The sequence below is a fragment of the Antechinus flavipes genome, chromosome 4 (genome assembly GCF_016432865.1).
Source record: "Antechinus flavipes isolate AdamAnt ecotype Samford, QLD, Australia chromosome 4, AdamAnt_v2, whole genome shotgun sequence".
Taxonomy (NCBI): domain Eukaryota; kingdom Metazoa; phylum Chordata; class Mammalia; order Dasyuromorphia; family Dasyuridae; genus Antechinus; species Antechinus flavipes.
This window is the reverse complement of record NC_067401.1, coordinates 508,337-522,834: the sequence shown is the minus strand read 5'-3', so window position 1 is coordinate 522,834 and position 14,498 is coordinate 508,337. Positions and strand designations below refer to the sequence as shown.

The window sequence follows — 14,498 nt, the reverse complement described above, 5'->3', positions numbered from 1 at the left end:
TGCCTCCCCAGAGTCAAGTCTCCCTCCTGCAACTGTGAAGTGTCTGGGGAAGACTTTACAGCCATTAGCCAGGGAATTCAATATGGAAATGAAGGTATGAGCTGGACTTTGGACTCAGTCCCAGCAATGGCTGAGAGGAACCAAGGAAGCCTCAGTTCTCCACTGGGTTTTTGAGGTTCTTCAGACTTAAGAGGGCAGATCCCAGTATCTTGCCCTACTGGAGTTCCCTTATCTTTTCCTTTTTTTCTACAGGTTTCCATGATCAAACATTTTCCTACAATTCCAAGGAATCCCATCCTGCGCCTTCTCCTAGTCACCCACCTCCAGAACTGAGCCAAGAGCAGGCCAGGTGAGATCAATTGCAGGGGGCTTCGGAGTGATCACTGTTCTCTGGTCCAAGGGCACCAGGAGCCTGACCAAGTGAGGGCTCCCTGGTGATCACTTTTAACCATATCCATTTTTACTGTCTTCTTGTCTTAGGAAACAGTTGCTATTGTTTTCTTTCTTTCTTTCTTTCTTTCTTTCTTTCTTTCTTTCTTTCTTTCTTTCTTTCTTTCTTTCTTTCTTTCTTTCTTTCTTTCTTTCTTTCCTTCCTTCCTTCCTTCCTTCCTTCCTTCCTTCCTTCCTTCCTTTCTTTCTCTTCTTTCTTTCTTTCTTTCTTTCTTTCTTTCTTCTTTCTTTCTTTCTTTCTTTCTTTCTTTCTTTCTTTCTTTCTTTCTTTCTTTCTTTCTTTCTTTCCTTCCTTCCTTCCTTCCTTCCTTCCTTCCTTCCTTCCTTCCTTCCTTCCTTTCTTTCTTTCTTTCTCTCTTTCTTTCTCTTTCTTTCTCTCTTTCTTTCTCTTTCTTTCTTTTCTTTCTTTCTTTCTTTCTTTCTTTCTTTCTTTCTTTCTTTCTTTCTTTCTTTCTTTCTTTCTTTCTTTCTTTCTTTCTTTCTTTCTTTCTTTCTTTCTTTCTTTCTTTCTTTCTTTCTTTCTTTTTTTTGAATTTGCAGCTCCTAATTCTACCTCTTTATGAATCTTGATGTTTGAAGTATTGGTATAACTTTGAAATGGCCACAGTGGTTTGCTAGTCTGCTGTCAGACGCCTGAGGGAGGAGTTATTACCTCTTCTTGAGCTATTTGTACACATTACAACAATGGCCCAAGCCATAGTCTCTCGAGCTAGTTTATATTGGGTAGCCCTTAAATACTGGTCCTACCACAATACATGTCTCCAATGGGTATTAACTTGCCCACAAAAATGTATGTAGTTGGAGACATTAACTGATTGATCAGTCCTATTCTCATGGTACAGGCTAATAGCTACAAGGCAAGTATTTGAGATCTAAATTAACTTGATTCTTGAGTCCTTCTTGCATACCAGCTCCCAGCTCACTAAGAGAACTTGCTAGGATGCCCTATCTCTTAATAGGTCTCCATCTCAGGATGGGACCAGGCAAAATGGTGCTCCTTAGAAACCAGATCCTTGAAGTATGGGCCAATTGAGATAGTAGGTGTTTTGGTTGAGACTGGAGGCCACAGTCATTAAAGTCTACTTATGAATGCTACTAATATCAAAGGGATTGGGAGAAGTATCATCTTGAAAGTACCATCTCCATTTAATAAGAGGCCTGCTGGGTCCTACCAGCTTGTTAGGACTACCTTTTCTATTCAATTCACAATAGGCATCTTTTGATGAAAAGTATTGCCTGCATAATTCACTCACTAGGTCTGGCAATAGCAGAACAATTGCTTTTCACAAGTAGTATATAGAGGGAATTTAGGGGAATTTAGAACTCCAGAATCTGATGGTCATTTGGTCTGGCCATTCGTATTTATCTGCCAGACTCCATTCAGCTTGGTCTTTATAAAGATCTCTGAAAACTTGAGGATCATAAAGGTTCATTGGGGTAAGATTATTGGATGGTCCACTCTATTCCATTCAGGACTGTATTCTGTTCTGTGCTCCAGTAAAAAAAGAAGGGGGAGAGGGGAGGGAATTTATAGGTATTTCTGTAAATTTGAATTCAATAAATGTTAGGGCTTCCCTTTGCAACTATCAAGAAACAAATGGGAATAGATCATTTTGGAATGTCTACATTAGGGGGATTCCCTCTATCCATGACATTTCCTCAAACTTGATAGCAGTCTAGATTCTGGATTGCTTAAGAGTTGGGCTATCATACAAACTATAGCTTCTGCTATCATGTCCCTGGCAAGCTCACTAAACATTAAGTTACCAATTTAGCGTTATATATCAAAACCTTCATAGAGTGAGACCTTGCTCCACTTTTTGGAATACCAGGCTATGGCAGTGTATGTAAATAAAAAAAAGTTTAAATAAAACTGGGCAGATGAAAAAGTCTAACAAACTACTTTCCAGATGAAAGGAAACTGTTCCGCTTGCTCTCAGCTCTAGGAAAAGGGAAAAAGAAATTATGAAGTAATAAATGTCTAACACTCACCTACTCCATGACACTAATTAGGTCAGAGATGGCCTTAACCATTAGCATGGCAATTTCATTCTGTTCCTTTTACTTCATTATAAAATCCCAGCTGCTATCTGCATTCCTCATTGGTCAGAATATAAGGGGAGCAAGTATATTAAAATGCACTAGTCTTCTCTATTTTCATCCCCAGGGAAGAAATGGGACTCCATATCATTTGGTGTTAACTACTCAGAATGGCTAAGTAGTAATTCTAGATGGGATGGTAGAACTATTTGTACAACCTTCGAACTCCACTTAGTTGAGAGTAGCTGACCCTATAAACAACTGAAAAGAACATAGAACTTATTCTAGGATGTATAGACAGAGAAGCACTAAGTCAAACTGCCTCCTAGTAATAACTTTAATTTATGCTTTTTATAATCACTAGAATAGCTGCCAAATATACCATCTATCTGAAATCCTCTTTTGTAACAAAGAAAACAAATAAAATCCAACAGCCAAACCAATCATATCTGATAATATATACCACAGTTTGTGCCCCCTAGTCCCCCACTTCTCTAGTGAAAAGCTGGAGGTCCATTTCCTCCTTTTTTTTCAGGAAATGAAGCAGGACATTATAATCAATCTGAAGCATTTTAGAAATGATTTAATTTTAATTGTCATAATCATTCTGCTTCTTGTTCTTCCAATTCTCCTTTTTTTCTGCACCATTTCACACAATCTTTCCATGGCTCTTTGAATTTATCATACTTATCATTTTTTGATGTACAACAATATTCCAGCTCAAGCATGTAACCTAAGTTTGTGCAATGTAAATGCGCGCTACCCATTGCATTCACAAAAGTGCTATAAATGTTACCTATGAAACATAAGTGTGAGTGCTGGGTCTGGAGTCAGGAAGACTTGAGTTCAAATCTGGACTCAGATACATATTAACTGTAGACTCTGGGCAAGTCACATAACCCTATTTGCCTCAATTTTCCTATCAGTAAAATGAGCTGGAAATAAAAAGATACTCCAGTATCTTTGCCAAGAAAACTCCATTTGGGGCAATGAAGTGTCACAGATGACTAAAATGATTGAACAAGAACATGGACTTTTATTTTCCTAGTGATCTTGACACAAGCCTAGCATTTGGAAAACAGAGTCAAAAACTTTGAACAGCCAAGACGTTTTTGGTATTTTGAGGAGTATTCTATGAAATTTATAAATTATCTTAAGTATTTTTCACGTATTAGTCAGAAAAAAACCATTAATAGTGAATTTCATACAATTTAGCACTTTAATTCGCTACTTGGGGTTTTTGTAGTTGTCCATATTCAGGTCCTATAAAATCTTAGCTTAATTTCCAAATGTGGGGTGACATCTCTTACTCTGATGTCGAGTAAGTGATCCTCTCAGGCTAAAGGCCTTCCCACATTTATTACACTCATAAGGTTTCTCTCCAGTATGAATTGTCTGATGTCTAGTAAGGTGTTCTCTCCGGCTGAAGGCCTTTCCACATTCATTACATTTATGAGGCTTCTCTCCAGTATGAATCCTATGATGTTGAGTAAGGTGTTCTTTTAGACGAAAAACTTTCCCACAGTCAGTACATTCATAAGGTTTTTCTCCAGTGTGAATTCTCTGATGTCCCGTAAGGTGTCCTCTCTGGCTGAAGAACTTCCCACATTCATTACATTTGTAAGGTGTCTCTCCAGTATGAATACTATGATGGAGAGTGAGCAGTTCTCTTGCATGGAAGGCCTTTCCACATTCATTACATTCATAAGGTTTCTCTCCAGTGTGAATTCTCTGATGTACAATAAGATGTCCTCTCTGGCTAAACGCCTTCCCACATTCATTACATTTATGAGGTTTCTCTCCAGTATGAATACTCCAATGGAGAGTAAGGAGTTCTTTTAAGTGAAAAGCCTTCCCACACTGATTGCATTCATAAGGTTTCTCTCCAGTATGAATCCTCTGATGACGAGTAAGGTGTTCACTTAGGCGGAAGGCCTTTCCACAGTCACTGCATTCATAAGGTTTTTCTCCAGTATGAATTCTCTGATGTCGAGTGAGGTGTTCTTTCAGACGAAAGAGCTTCCCACAATCATTACATTTGTAACGCTTTTCTCCAGTATGAATTCTCTGATGTAGATTAAGATGTCCTCTCTGGTTGAAGGTTTTTCCACATTCATCACATTTGTGAGGTTTCTCTCCTGTATGAATACTCTGATGGAGAGTAAGAAGTTCCCTCAGGTGGAATGCCTTCCCACATTCATTGCATTCATAAGGTTTCTCTCCAGTATGGACCCTCTGATGTCGAGTAAGGTGCTCCCTCAGGCGGAAAGCCTTTCCACAGTCATTACACTCAAAAGGTTTCTCTCCAGTATGAATTTTTTGGTGCTGAATAAGCTGTCCTTTCCGATGGAAGGCCTTCCCACATTGACTACATTCATGAAGCTTCTCTCCAGTATAAATTTGCTGGTGATGAGAAAGCTGTGAACTCTGAAGGAAGGACTTCAAACAATGGTTAGGTTTTTTCTCAGTGTGAATCTTCTGATGGGAAGCAAGGGATGAGCCATGGTTGAAAAGCTCCCCATATTTACTATATTCAGTTGTCTCTCCAGTGTGAATTCTCTGATGTTCAATTAGTTGTACATTTTGGACGGCAGCTTTCTCAAATGTAATATAATGAGGAACATTCTTTTCAATATCGATATTCTGATGAGAATTAATATGTGAGCTGAAATCAATAGCTTTCCCACCTTCATTAGAAACACCATGGTTCTTTCTAGGATGAAGTCTATGATATGCAATAAAATCTGACTGAGAAATGAAGGATTCCTCACATTCATTATATCTAGAATCTATCTCCTTAGATAAAGTTTTATGGCACTTTCTTGGTTTTGAAGACAAAAAGAGAAGCTCTTTTCCTATGAATACTCTCTGTTGAGTTAGAAACTTTGGTTCCACACTGACACTTTGGTCATATTTTGTATCTTCATGGTTTTTTACATCACAATAAGTTTTCCTTTGAGTGATTTTTACTTGCTTAATTTTCTCCTCAATGCTCTGTAGCCTCCCTAATCCTCCATCACATGTACAGGCTTCTTTCCAACTGGAGATAGAGAAATCATTCCTTGTGAGTCTATTTTGAGACAAATTCTCCATAGATATGTTCAGTCTAATAGCTGACTCATTGGTTTCATGCTTAATCTCCCAATCTGGAAAAAAAAAAGTAGTAAACAAAGAATATAGAAATATTCTCTATGCCCACCTGCTATACTTTTAAAGCCTTATTTTGAGCTTCCCACTAATAGTACTTATGTGTATTATGGGGATATGAGTGGGTATATGAGAGACACACACACATCTTTCTTGCTAATACTCAAAAGTTTTTGAGAGAAGGAGGAAAGACATTAGCTTTTAACAGAAAACCAAAACCTGGAGAGATGTTTTAAGTTTCCATTGTCACAAGTTTAACTAACAGAAGAAACAGAATGGAGCAAAGTACTTAGAAAAATTAGGCAGTAGCTAGATGACCATCAGTAAGGAGATACCCAGAGAAACCTCCTATAATAAAAGGTCAAATGGAAAGATCCTAAGTTTCACTGACAATCTTGGATATGGATTCTTTCTGTTTAGGATGAGGAAAGTAAGAATACTAAGTCACAGGGGAAAGTTAGGGAACAAGCAGAAAGCAAAAGTGGATGAGGAGCCCCATAAATCAATCTTAGAAGCACTATCTTTACTCTCGTGATACACCCATGAAGATTGAATTTGCTCTTGTTATTTAATTTGCACATGGCTTCATTTATCACTTAGAGCATGTAGCTCTCTTTGGATAACTCTGATGGGCTCTGACCTAAGTCACTTATGGGTGACTTTGCTTATTATCTCAAGTAGGGCTCTCTTTGTGGGGATGTCCTCTTGATCCTCATGATGAATAAGTTACAGAGATGATTATAACTTTGTATCTGTTCCTCGACACTCTAATCTAGGGTCTCTGATAAATTTTCGAGTTGAAAATAGCAGGCTCTCTTGACGATATTGAGTCAGCTCCATGACGTTGGAACCATCACTAGCCACTGGTACACCAAACATCATATGCCTCTTTCCTATCCTATGGAAGCATTCAGAAATGTCAACTTGCCATGAAATACTCTGGCACCATCCCATTAGGGCAGGAAATGTGCTAATAGCAATAATAGCTGTATTTTTTCAAATGGTAGCTGTATTTTTTCCTATTTAACCCCAAGGCTTAATATATTATATTTCTATGAAATTTTACGCTTTTATTTATGTGATTTCATTTGACTTCGTTATGGCATGAATATATGAGATAATTGTTATGATTCCATCAAAGTCCAAACACACAAAAAAAGAGAGAAATTAAAACAGGAGCAGGACTGCTGAGAATATTACATCACAGAAAGGTAAGAAAGAAACAGGACACATCCTGGTTCTGAGACAGGACCACTGGGCTTGGGGTCAATGACCGTGCCAGAAGTCCAAATACTCGTATCCCTCTGGTTACCTGGGTGATCTTAGTCAAGTCACCCACTCCCTGAGCCTCCATTTCTTCACCTTTAACATGAGGGGGTAAGAACAGGAGGCCCCTGGGCCAGACCTACATCTGGGATCCCAAGAGCCTTTTCTGACACTGGGACTTATCACGAGACTGACTTGCTGAGGTGGCAGGGAATGACTCTCCTAGGGCTAACACACAGTAGGTGCTTTTCTCCCTAGGTCTGGGCAGCTCTGAGCAGAGGCTCCTGTCCAACTCTGTGGAAGGACTGCACTGACTGACCACTGGGGACACCATTGTCAAGGACTCCCCTGCCTGGGGTGAGGCACTCACTCACCTGGATGGCCGCTCCCCAGGACTCTCTTCTCTGGCGTCCAAGGAGCCTCCCCTTGCTCCAGCTGGTGGATCACCCGTGGCTTACACACGGCCAGTCCTGCTCAAAGGGTAAAGATGGACACAGAAAGGTTCCACTCAAACTTAGCAATCCCAAGTCTCACCCAGGACACAGGAAACGAAAACCAGATGATGCAGAGATTCAAGGAAACCTAAAGAGGAGACTTCTAACATCTCTGGGGACAAACGACGCGATGGCTGGACCCTGCGGCTGTTCTAGTAGAGCTAAGTCAGGACATCTGCCCTCAGCCTGATGTTTCACTTTGGATCTACCCTATGTAGGCATGGGGCCAAGAAAGCCCCAGGGGGCAGAGCCTGGCACAAAGCCTCAGCCCAGGGGCTGAAGCCAGGAGGAACAGAAGAAAATGCATACAGACCCATGGAGTAACTCCAGGCAACCAGAATACCTCCATACTAAAGCCCAGTGGAGCCCACAAGGACAACGCAGGTAGAGAAATGAAGCAGAAGCCAAAGGGCTGCTCTGGGCTGGCCTTAAACTATTTTCTCTCTTGTTCCTCCTGCTTGCTGAGGGGATCTTGTGGGTGGGGTCTGAGCTGGGACAGGGTCAGCTCTTCCTTCCTTGATTTCTTCCTCTCCTGCAAGAGGGTCCCAACCACAGCCCCAGAGGACCCTCTGGGATCAGAACAAGTACCTCTCTCTGTGCTAGCAATGGTAAAAAAAAAAAAAATACATTATAAATTGTTATAAATTAATATGAAGGAAGGGGAGGCTTCTGGGTGGGAGTGTGATCCATACCCACCAAGGATCCCTTTCTACACAAAGCTTACCATGGCTGCCACACTGAGGACCCTCCCCCAGAAATCCCTGGTGGTTCCTTAGCTGTAAGAAGCCAACAACAGGCTGTTTCTGAGACACAGACCTGAAGCAGCAAGGCTTGCACGGAGTTAACATAAAGGACCAGGACAGAAATCTGGGATACTTCTGCTCAAGCCCAAAAAGCAGAGATCACAATCACAAAGGAATGATTCCCTGGGACCAAAGGGGATGAAGGTCAATCAGTCTCTCTCAGCCTTTGCCCAAGGAAGGACCCAAAGACCCCAGGGTGGGGAAGGGGAGGGGGAGGCAGGGCCCGGGTCCCAGGAGAAGCTGTCCCACCCAGGCAGAGCAGGTTCTGGTAGGTCTCCAGCATCACATCCCGGTACAGCTCCTTCTGAGAAGGTTCCAGGCAAGCCCACTGCTCCTGCGTGAAGACCACCGCCACATCCTGGAAGGTCACCGGCTCCTGAAACACCAAATGCCTTTGTTTGTGCCCTTGCAGGGACCAGCCCTTGAAAGGAGCCGGGGGCGAAGGGCCCAGAGACTGAGCCAGGGCCATGTGGTTCTCGGGATTCTGGCCAGCAAACTCAGAAAATATTTATACTGTAACATCACACAGAAAAACCACCTTGAAAGACTCACTCTGGGGAAGCTCCCATGGAAACTACCCTTCAGAGGGTTGCCAGCTTGGCTTTGGAAGGAAGCATTAACCCTGATGGCCGCCCCTCCTCCCGCCCAGAGCCCTTCAGGTCCCATGCTGCACTCTTCCCCTTACACAGCGCAGTTACATTGTGCAGGAAAACACAAGACACACAGAGTGAGTCTTGGCTTGGAAGGAGAGAACGCGCAGGCGGGAGGAAGCCCAGTTTGTGCTGCCATCAAGAACCTCAGAGCTTGGAAGGGGCCCCAGAGGCAGCGGGAGCAAGCTCAGTGCAAAGGCAAGAGGGTTCTGTCGGAGGACCAGGGCCCGACTTCGAGTCCAGAATTTGAGTCCTGACCTTTCTGAAGGAGATGGACAAGATGGCCTCAAAGGTCCCTCCCAGGCGTCAGCCAGGCTAGAGTGGAAGCCCTTCTGAACTGGGGAGCTCACTCCCTAAAGAGCCCATGATACTTCAGGGTGAAGGATTCTGGGAGCTGCTCCTGACATCAAGCCTCAAAATTCTGCCTTCTGCCACCAAAGAGAACCCGAAGGACCCCCTTCCCCACGATGGCCCGACCAATCCTGGGTACGAGTTACTGTGGCCTCCCCACATGGCATGAGCCCCAAGGCCTTTCCCTTCCTGGGCCCTTCCACTGGACACTTGCCAGCTGCTCCATCCTTTGCTGGGCCAGGGACTGATCCCCTCCCTAGGAGGACCTACCCTCCCCCCTGCCCCCATCCTCCCAGCACATCCAACCAAGGCAGGGCAAGGAAGCTCCTCCAGGTCTCATTCCATGCTGTGGGGACCAGTCAGGCTCTCAGGCTGTCCATCCCCCGCCCCTCATTCTGTCCACCATCTCTCGCATCCCACGGGTCATCCCTGAGGTAGCGTCTGAGTGACCTCCAAATGGTGGGACCCCCCTCCCTGCCCCGAGAACATGAGGGTGCCAGCAGAAGCAAAAAGCAGCCCAGGAAGCTGGCTCTTCTTCGAGATTGAACAAAGCAGCTAACAGACAGTTAGAGCTTCATGCAAATCCTTGCTCCTGCTGCCTGTGCATTTGGATGTCTGGTTCTGGATTCAAATTCCGGAATGGCAACTTACAATGACCTGGGCAAGCTGTCCCAGGGGACTCAATGCCCAGGAGCGGGGCCATTGCTGGAGGCGGGAACCTCCCACTCACCTGGGGAGACCTGGCTGTCAGGAGCATGGGGGCCATTCCCGTGTCCAGAGCTCACTCCTCTTGGGCAAGGGCAGAGAGCTGGGGAGGAAAAGGAAACCATGAGTGGGGCTGGCCCTGCCCTGCCTGAGAACACTCCCAAAGCCGTCTCCCGAACCTTCAGTGCCATCTGCCAGATGTTGGGGATACGTGGGGAAAGAAAGCCCGTCTGGTCCCCCAGAAGCTTATGTTCCCAGGGAGAGGCAGCAAGTCCAGTCTAAGAACACTCGGGTTCACTCCCTCTCTGAGCCTCAGTTTGCTCACCTAGAAAATGGGTAAAATCAGTCCCACCGACCTTGGGGCTGTTTGGGGCATCAGGGGCATAAACCTCAGTGATTATTCCATCAAATGACTCAACCTATGCAAAGTGCTTTGTAAGCCTTAACACACTAAATGCAGGGCATGGGTCTTTTTAGGGTCATCCTGTTTCCAGGGAAAATGAGGTCTAGGTAAGGATCAAAGAGGCAGAGATGGGAGGAAAGGGTGGGGGGTTCCTAGTGCTGGAAGAGAGGAGGAGGAGGAGGAGGGCGAGCAGGCAGGGAAAGGAGAAGGAAGAAAGGGAGGCGGGGGGAGAGAGAGAGACAGAGGAGGGAGAGTTAAGAAGAAAAGACAGAGAAGGAGAAGGAGGAAAAAAGGAGGAAGGAGAGGAAGTAGGAAAAAGGAGAAGAAAGGGAACATGAGGGGGGAGAAGAGAAGGAGAAGGAAAGAAGGGAGGAAGAGAAAGGGGGAATAAGAGTAAGGGAGAAAAGGGAAAGAAGTAAAAAAAGGACGGGAAGAGGAGGAAGGAGAAGAGACAGGAGAGAAAGAGGAGGGGTTAGAAGGTGAAGAAGAGGAGGTGGTAGAAGAGACAGAGAGGAAGAGAGACAGAAGGGGAAAGACAAGAGGGAAGAAGGGGAGGATGGTGAGGAGTAGCAAAAAGAAGCTGTAAGAGAGGGAGGATGAGGAAGGGAGGGGTAAGAGGGAGGAGGGCAGCGAGCAGAGCCTTTGGGCAGGGGGCAGGTGGCCCCGCAGGACACTGACCCAGAGCTCCCCTCGGAAACACCCGTGGCTCCCACCAGAGAAGAATCAGGACAGTAGGGGGAAGCGGAAGTCACTTGTGAGAGCCTGCCAATCAAGCGGAACCTCCCGGCGTTTCCACGACAACTGTTCTATAGTTGACAAGCCCTATGCTTTCTGGGAAACGTAGTGTTGAGGAGCTGGAGAGCTGTGCTCATGCACGATTTAGTTGCTGCTACCCTAGAAACCTGCCAGTGCCCAGGTGGAGGAGGAAGAGGAGGGAGCTGGCTGGGTCTTTGTCCTGTTCTCCTTGCTGCCTTGCAGTGAGATGCCCCAGGCCTGGGACAGGGTGAGTCGGTGGGCAGCCTCTGCATTTTGCCCCAGAAATGTGCTTTCAGCGATTGGGAGCCCGCGCTGGAAGATGCTCTCAGAGGTGGCAGCCACAGCCTGTTCCCCTGTGGAGACTCCTCTGCTGCCTGGGGCCTGGGAAAGGGCCAAGAGTCTCCTGAAGTGGACAGACACAAGATAGACAGCTCAGACCAGATTATTTAATTAAAGCGCCCTTTATTGGCTGGCTGGCCAGTGACTGACCCCACGAGGACAGGCTAGTAGAGATCAGGCCCGAACCTTTAACAAGGTGCACTTTTAAGTGAGCTTGCCACATCCTGGTACAGCCTTGCAACAAGTTTCGGAAATCACCGAGTTTCTCGTTTACAATGGGGATATGTCTGGATGTGAGTGAGCACACAATGGAACCTGTTGACATGTTTTGCACTGTTGTCCCAACTCATTTGGGTCCCCAGTAATTAGAATAGGTAGCCTTTCCCAAACAAAAATGACTATCAGCAACAATCAAAATACTAAAAGAGAGCTATATCCATCTAGCAACAGATAGATGACTAGGCCAAGTACTCACTTATTTAGTTAGGATATAATGACTACATGTTTTCAGATAGGAAACTGCAAGCTCTTGTATCCACTAAACACTTACCCTGATTATAGAAAATTGCTATAAGAGGAAAAAGCAGGGACATGATTATAATCAAAAACTGGTCCTTCAGGCCTCAGGCTGAGAGCACATACATGACAGGATAAAGCATTCTTAGCTTAGATAAACAATTCCACCTTATAGCCAGATTCAGTAATAATCAAGTAGGTTCTTATTCAAAGGAATACTACCAGGAAACTAAGTCAGAAGGATCTCCCCTTAAGCAGAGGCCAAGGTTGTCTTTACAACTCTTATCCAGACACTAACTACTACCTGTAACAATTCAAGATCACATTCCTCTCAATAGCTTGTGGCATTTTCCTTTCAGATGATGGATTACTGGCTTGATGATCAGACAATCATATCTGAATTCAAAACCTTAAATAATATCAGCTTCAGTCTCAGATTATATCTCAAATAGCAGGACTCATTAATCAAAGCTTCAGGTGAATTTAGGTCTCTCTCAAGGATTACATATCCTCAGTAAGTATTGACCATATCAAAGTAGATGAATTTTAATTCAACATTACACAAACCATTGTACTTTAAGATGCTCAATAACCAATCTATATCAAAACATGTTCAGGTATTAACCATGTTCAAAGGACAAAGATAGACTATTTGCTCAGAATTTCCAAAACAATGAAACAACTCTAAAATGACTCAATACAAACCAACTAAAACTCACATAGAATATAAAGTATCCTATTTCACATTAAGGAACCCTATCGGAATTAATTTTCTTCATCCTAAAAAAAAAGTTAATTCAATTTCCTCCAATTGAAGAGTCTCTTTAAACTTTTCTCAAAATATAAATAACAGGTAGAACATCAATATAGTTAAAATTCCTCTAAGCACAATTAATCTTCCCTCCCACCAAAACATTCCTAATTGCAAAGTGAATTTAGGAGGTTATAAATTGTCCATACCAAATCCATTCTTGAGGTTGTTCCACAGGTCCTTTAAATCTGGTGTACTCAGCCTCCAGATTGCAGTCTCAGTCATCTGTAGAGTCTGGTAAAGTCCTTCCATTCTGCTGCTTCAAGGAGGACTTAGTAAACATCCATTCTTCTGCACACTGTGAACTCCAAAGGTGTTATCTGGATCAGCAATCCTTGTTTTCTAAGGGCTAAAAAGGGATGAGGGTTAATGCCTCTAAATACTAGTGTACAGTTTCTTAAAAACTTATCCTTTGTTTCAAAAGAGGTTTTTTCTTTTTTTCCCCCAAATAAAGGTAAACCAAACAGCATCTCATCTGGGGAAGATCACTTCTGGGAACAGTTCTTCTTCTTCTTCTTCTTCTTCTTCTTTTTTTTTTTTTTTTTTTTTTTTAACAAAGCAATGGACAAGCATTTGGTCCAAGGCAATCTAGTCTCTAACATCAATTTAGTAATCCATTTCTTAAGAATCTGATTCATTCTTTTTACTTTCTCTGATGAGGGCAGTTGCCAAGTACATGGAATTGTCACTCAATTTGCAATCCTTTCCTATTATTTCTTTAAAAAACCTTAGAAGTAAAATATGTTCCTTTGTCAGAGTCAATAATCTCTACCAATCCATGCTTAGGTACAATTTGTTCCAATATTATTCCACTAACCCCTCTTAGCAGCAGAGCCCAGAGGAAAGCTTCCACCCATCCTCACTGGAGTTGCTTCATTAAAGCCTAACCTGAATATTTTGGAGCCAGGCTTCCTCCGTACAGAGGGGCACTTCCTCAATACCTTCTTGTTTATCTTTAGACATCTAAAGTGTTTATCACACAACTTCTAGATACAATTTGTTCTACAACTACACATAACCAAAATGTCTTGATTTTATGTCTTTGTTAAAGGTAGAAAGCAAGACAAACCTTAAGATTCAGAATACAGATAATATTTAAATAACCTTGGACCAAATTTCACAAAAATTATACCAAATATCCAGCTGGGCTGACAAAATATTAAAGTACAGCTCATATAATTTTTACAAATTGTCAAATGTACAAATTAGAAAGCATCATAGTAGCTTAATTATATTTCATCTAAAGAGGAAAGTCCTCTTGAGTTGCCAGAGAACCAAAATTTCTTTAAATTTAAAATCAAATGAAATACATACTTAAATTCTAGTAGCAATACTTCAATATCAATGGACATATATTTCTGAAATACCTAAAAAACAAATTCACAATTTTGACACACACTAGTTACTAGTAATTATACAATTCCAGAAGCAGAATTCCAATTTAAACACACACATACATACACACACACAACCCCAAAATTTAAGGTACCAGAAAACTGCCCTTTCAAATCTGTCTGTCCACAGGATTTTAAGAATATGGAGGACTTTAGGACCCTGGGGAAGAGGAGCAGAGAAATTTGAACCAGAGTGTCCCTATGGTCCAGTGACTAGCCCATCTTCCATGCCAGAAATGATGGGGAGCCATGGCAAAAATGTTGGAGCACCAGTGCAAATCCCAGAAGAATTCAGGCCATCCAGGGACACTATCCTAGCTATCACAAACCTGAGAAGTATAGAAAATCCCAAGGAGGGCTGTTTTTTTTCCCT

General features: G+C 43.1%; 2 protein-coding genes across 4 annotated transcripts in view; both read right to left on the bottom strand.

Annotated features, from left to right (window-relative positions):
- Window positions 1-3,248: 3,248 nt before the first annotated feature.
- LOC127562449 (zinc finger protein 883-like) lies at window positions 3,249-5,674 on the bottom strand. The gene has a single exon (XM_051998177.1). The coding sequence runs from the start codon at window positions 5,581-5,583 to the stop codon at window positions 3,769-3,771; it is 1,815 nt and encodes a 604-aa protein (XP_051854137.1). The 5' UTR covers window positions 5,584-5,674; the 3' UTR covers window positions 3,249-3,768.
- A 1,195-nt stretch (window positions 5,675-6,869) lies between these two features.
- Window positions 6,870-14,498, bottom strand: part of LOC127562447 (zinc finger protein 883-like) — an 80,985-nt gene continuing 73,356 nt past the window's right edge. Inside the window, exons 2-3 of one of the 3 annotated variants that reach the window (XM_051998176.1) lie at window positions 8,450-8,576; window positions 6,870-7,373 (exon numbers count right to left, since the gene is read on the bottom strand). In XM_051998176.1, coding sequence (XP_051854136.1) covers window positions 7,270-7,373; window positions 8,450-8,576 — 231 coding nt within the window. In that variant the 3' untranslated portion in view covers window positions 6,870-7,269. Of the gene's footprint in view, window positions 8,577-14,498 lie in introns of all 3 variants that reach the window. The other 2 variants (XM_051998175.1, XR_007953678.1) reach the window with 2 other exon arrangements.

Excerpts from the sequence above, each read along its gene's own strand:
- LOC127562449 (XM_051998177.1), bottom strand. The coding sequence starts at position 5,583 with ATGGAGAATTTGTCTCAAAATAGACTCACAAGGAATGATTTCTCTATC.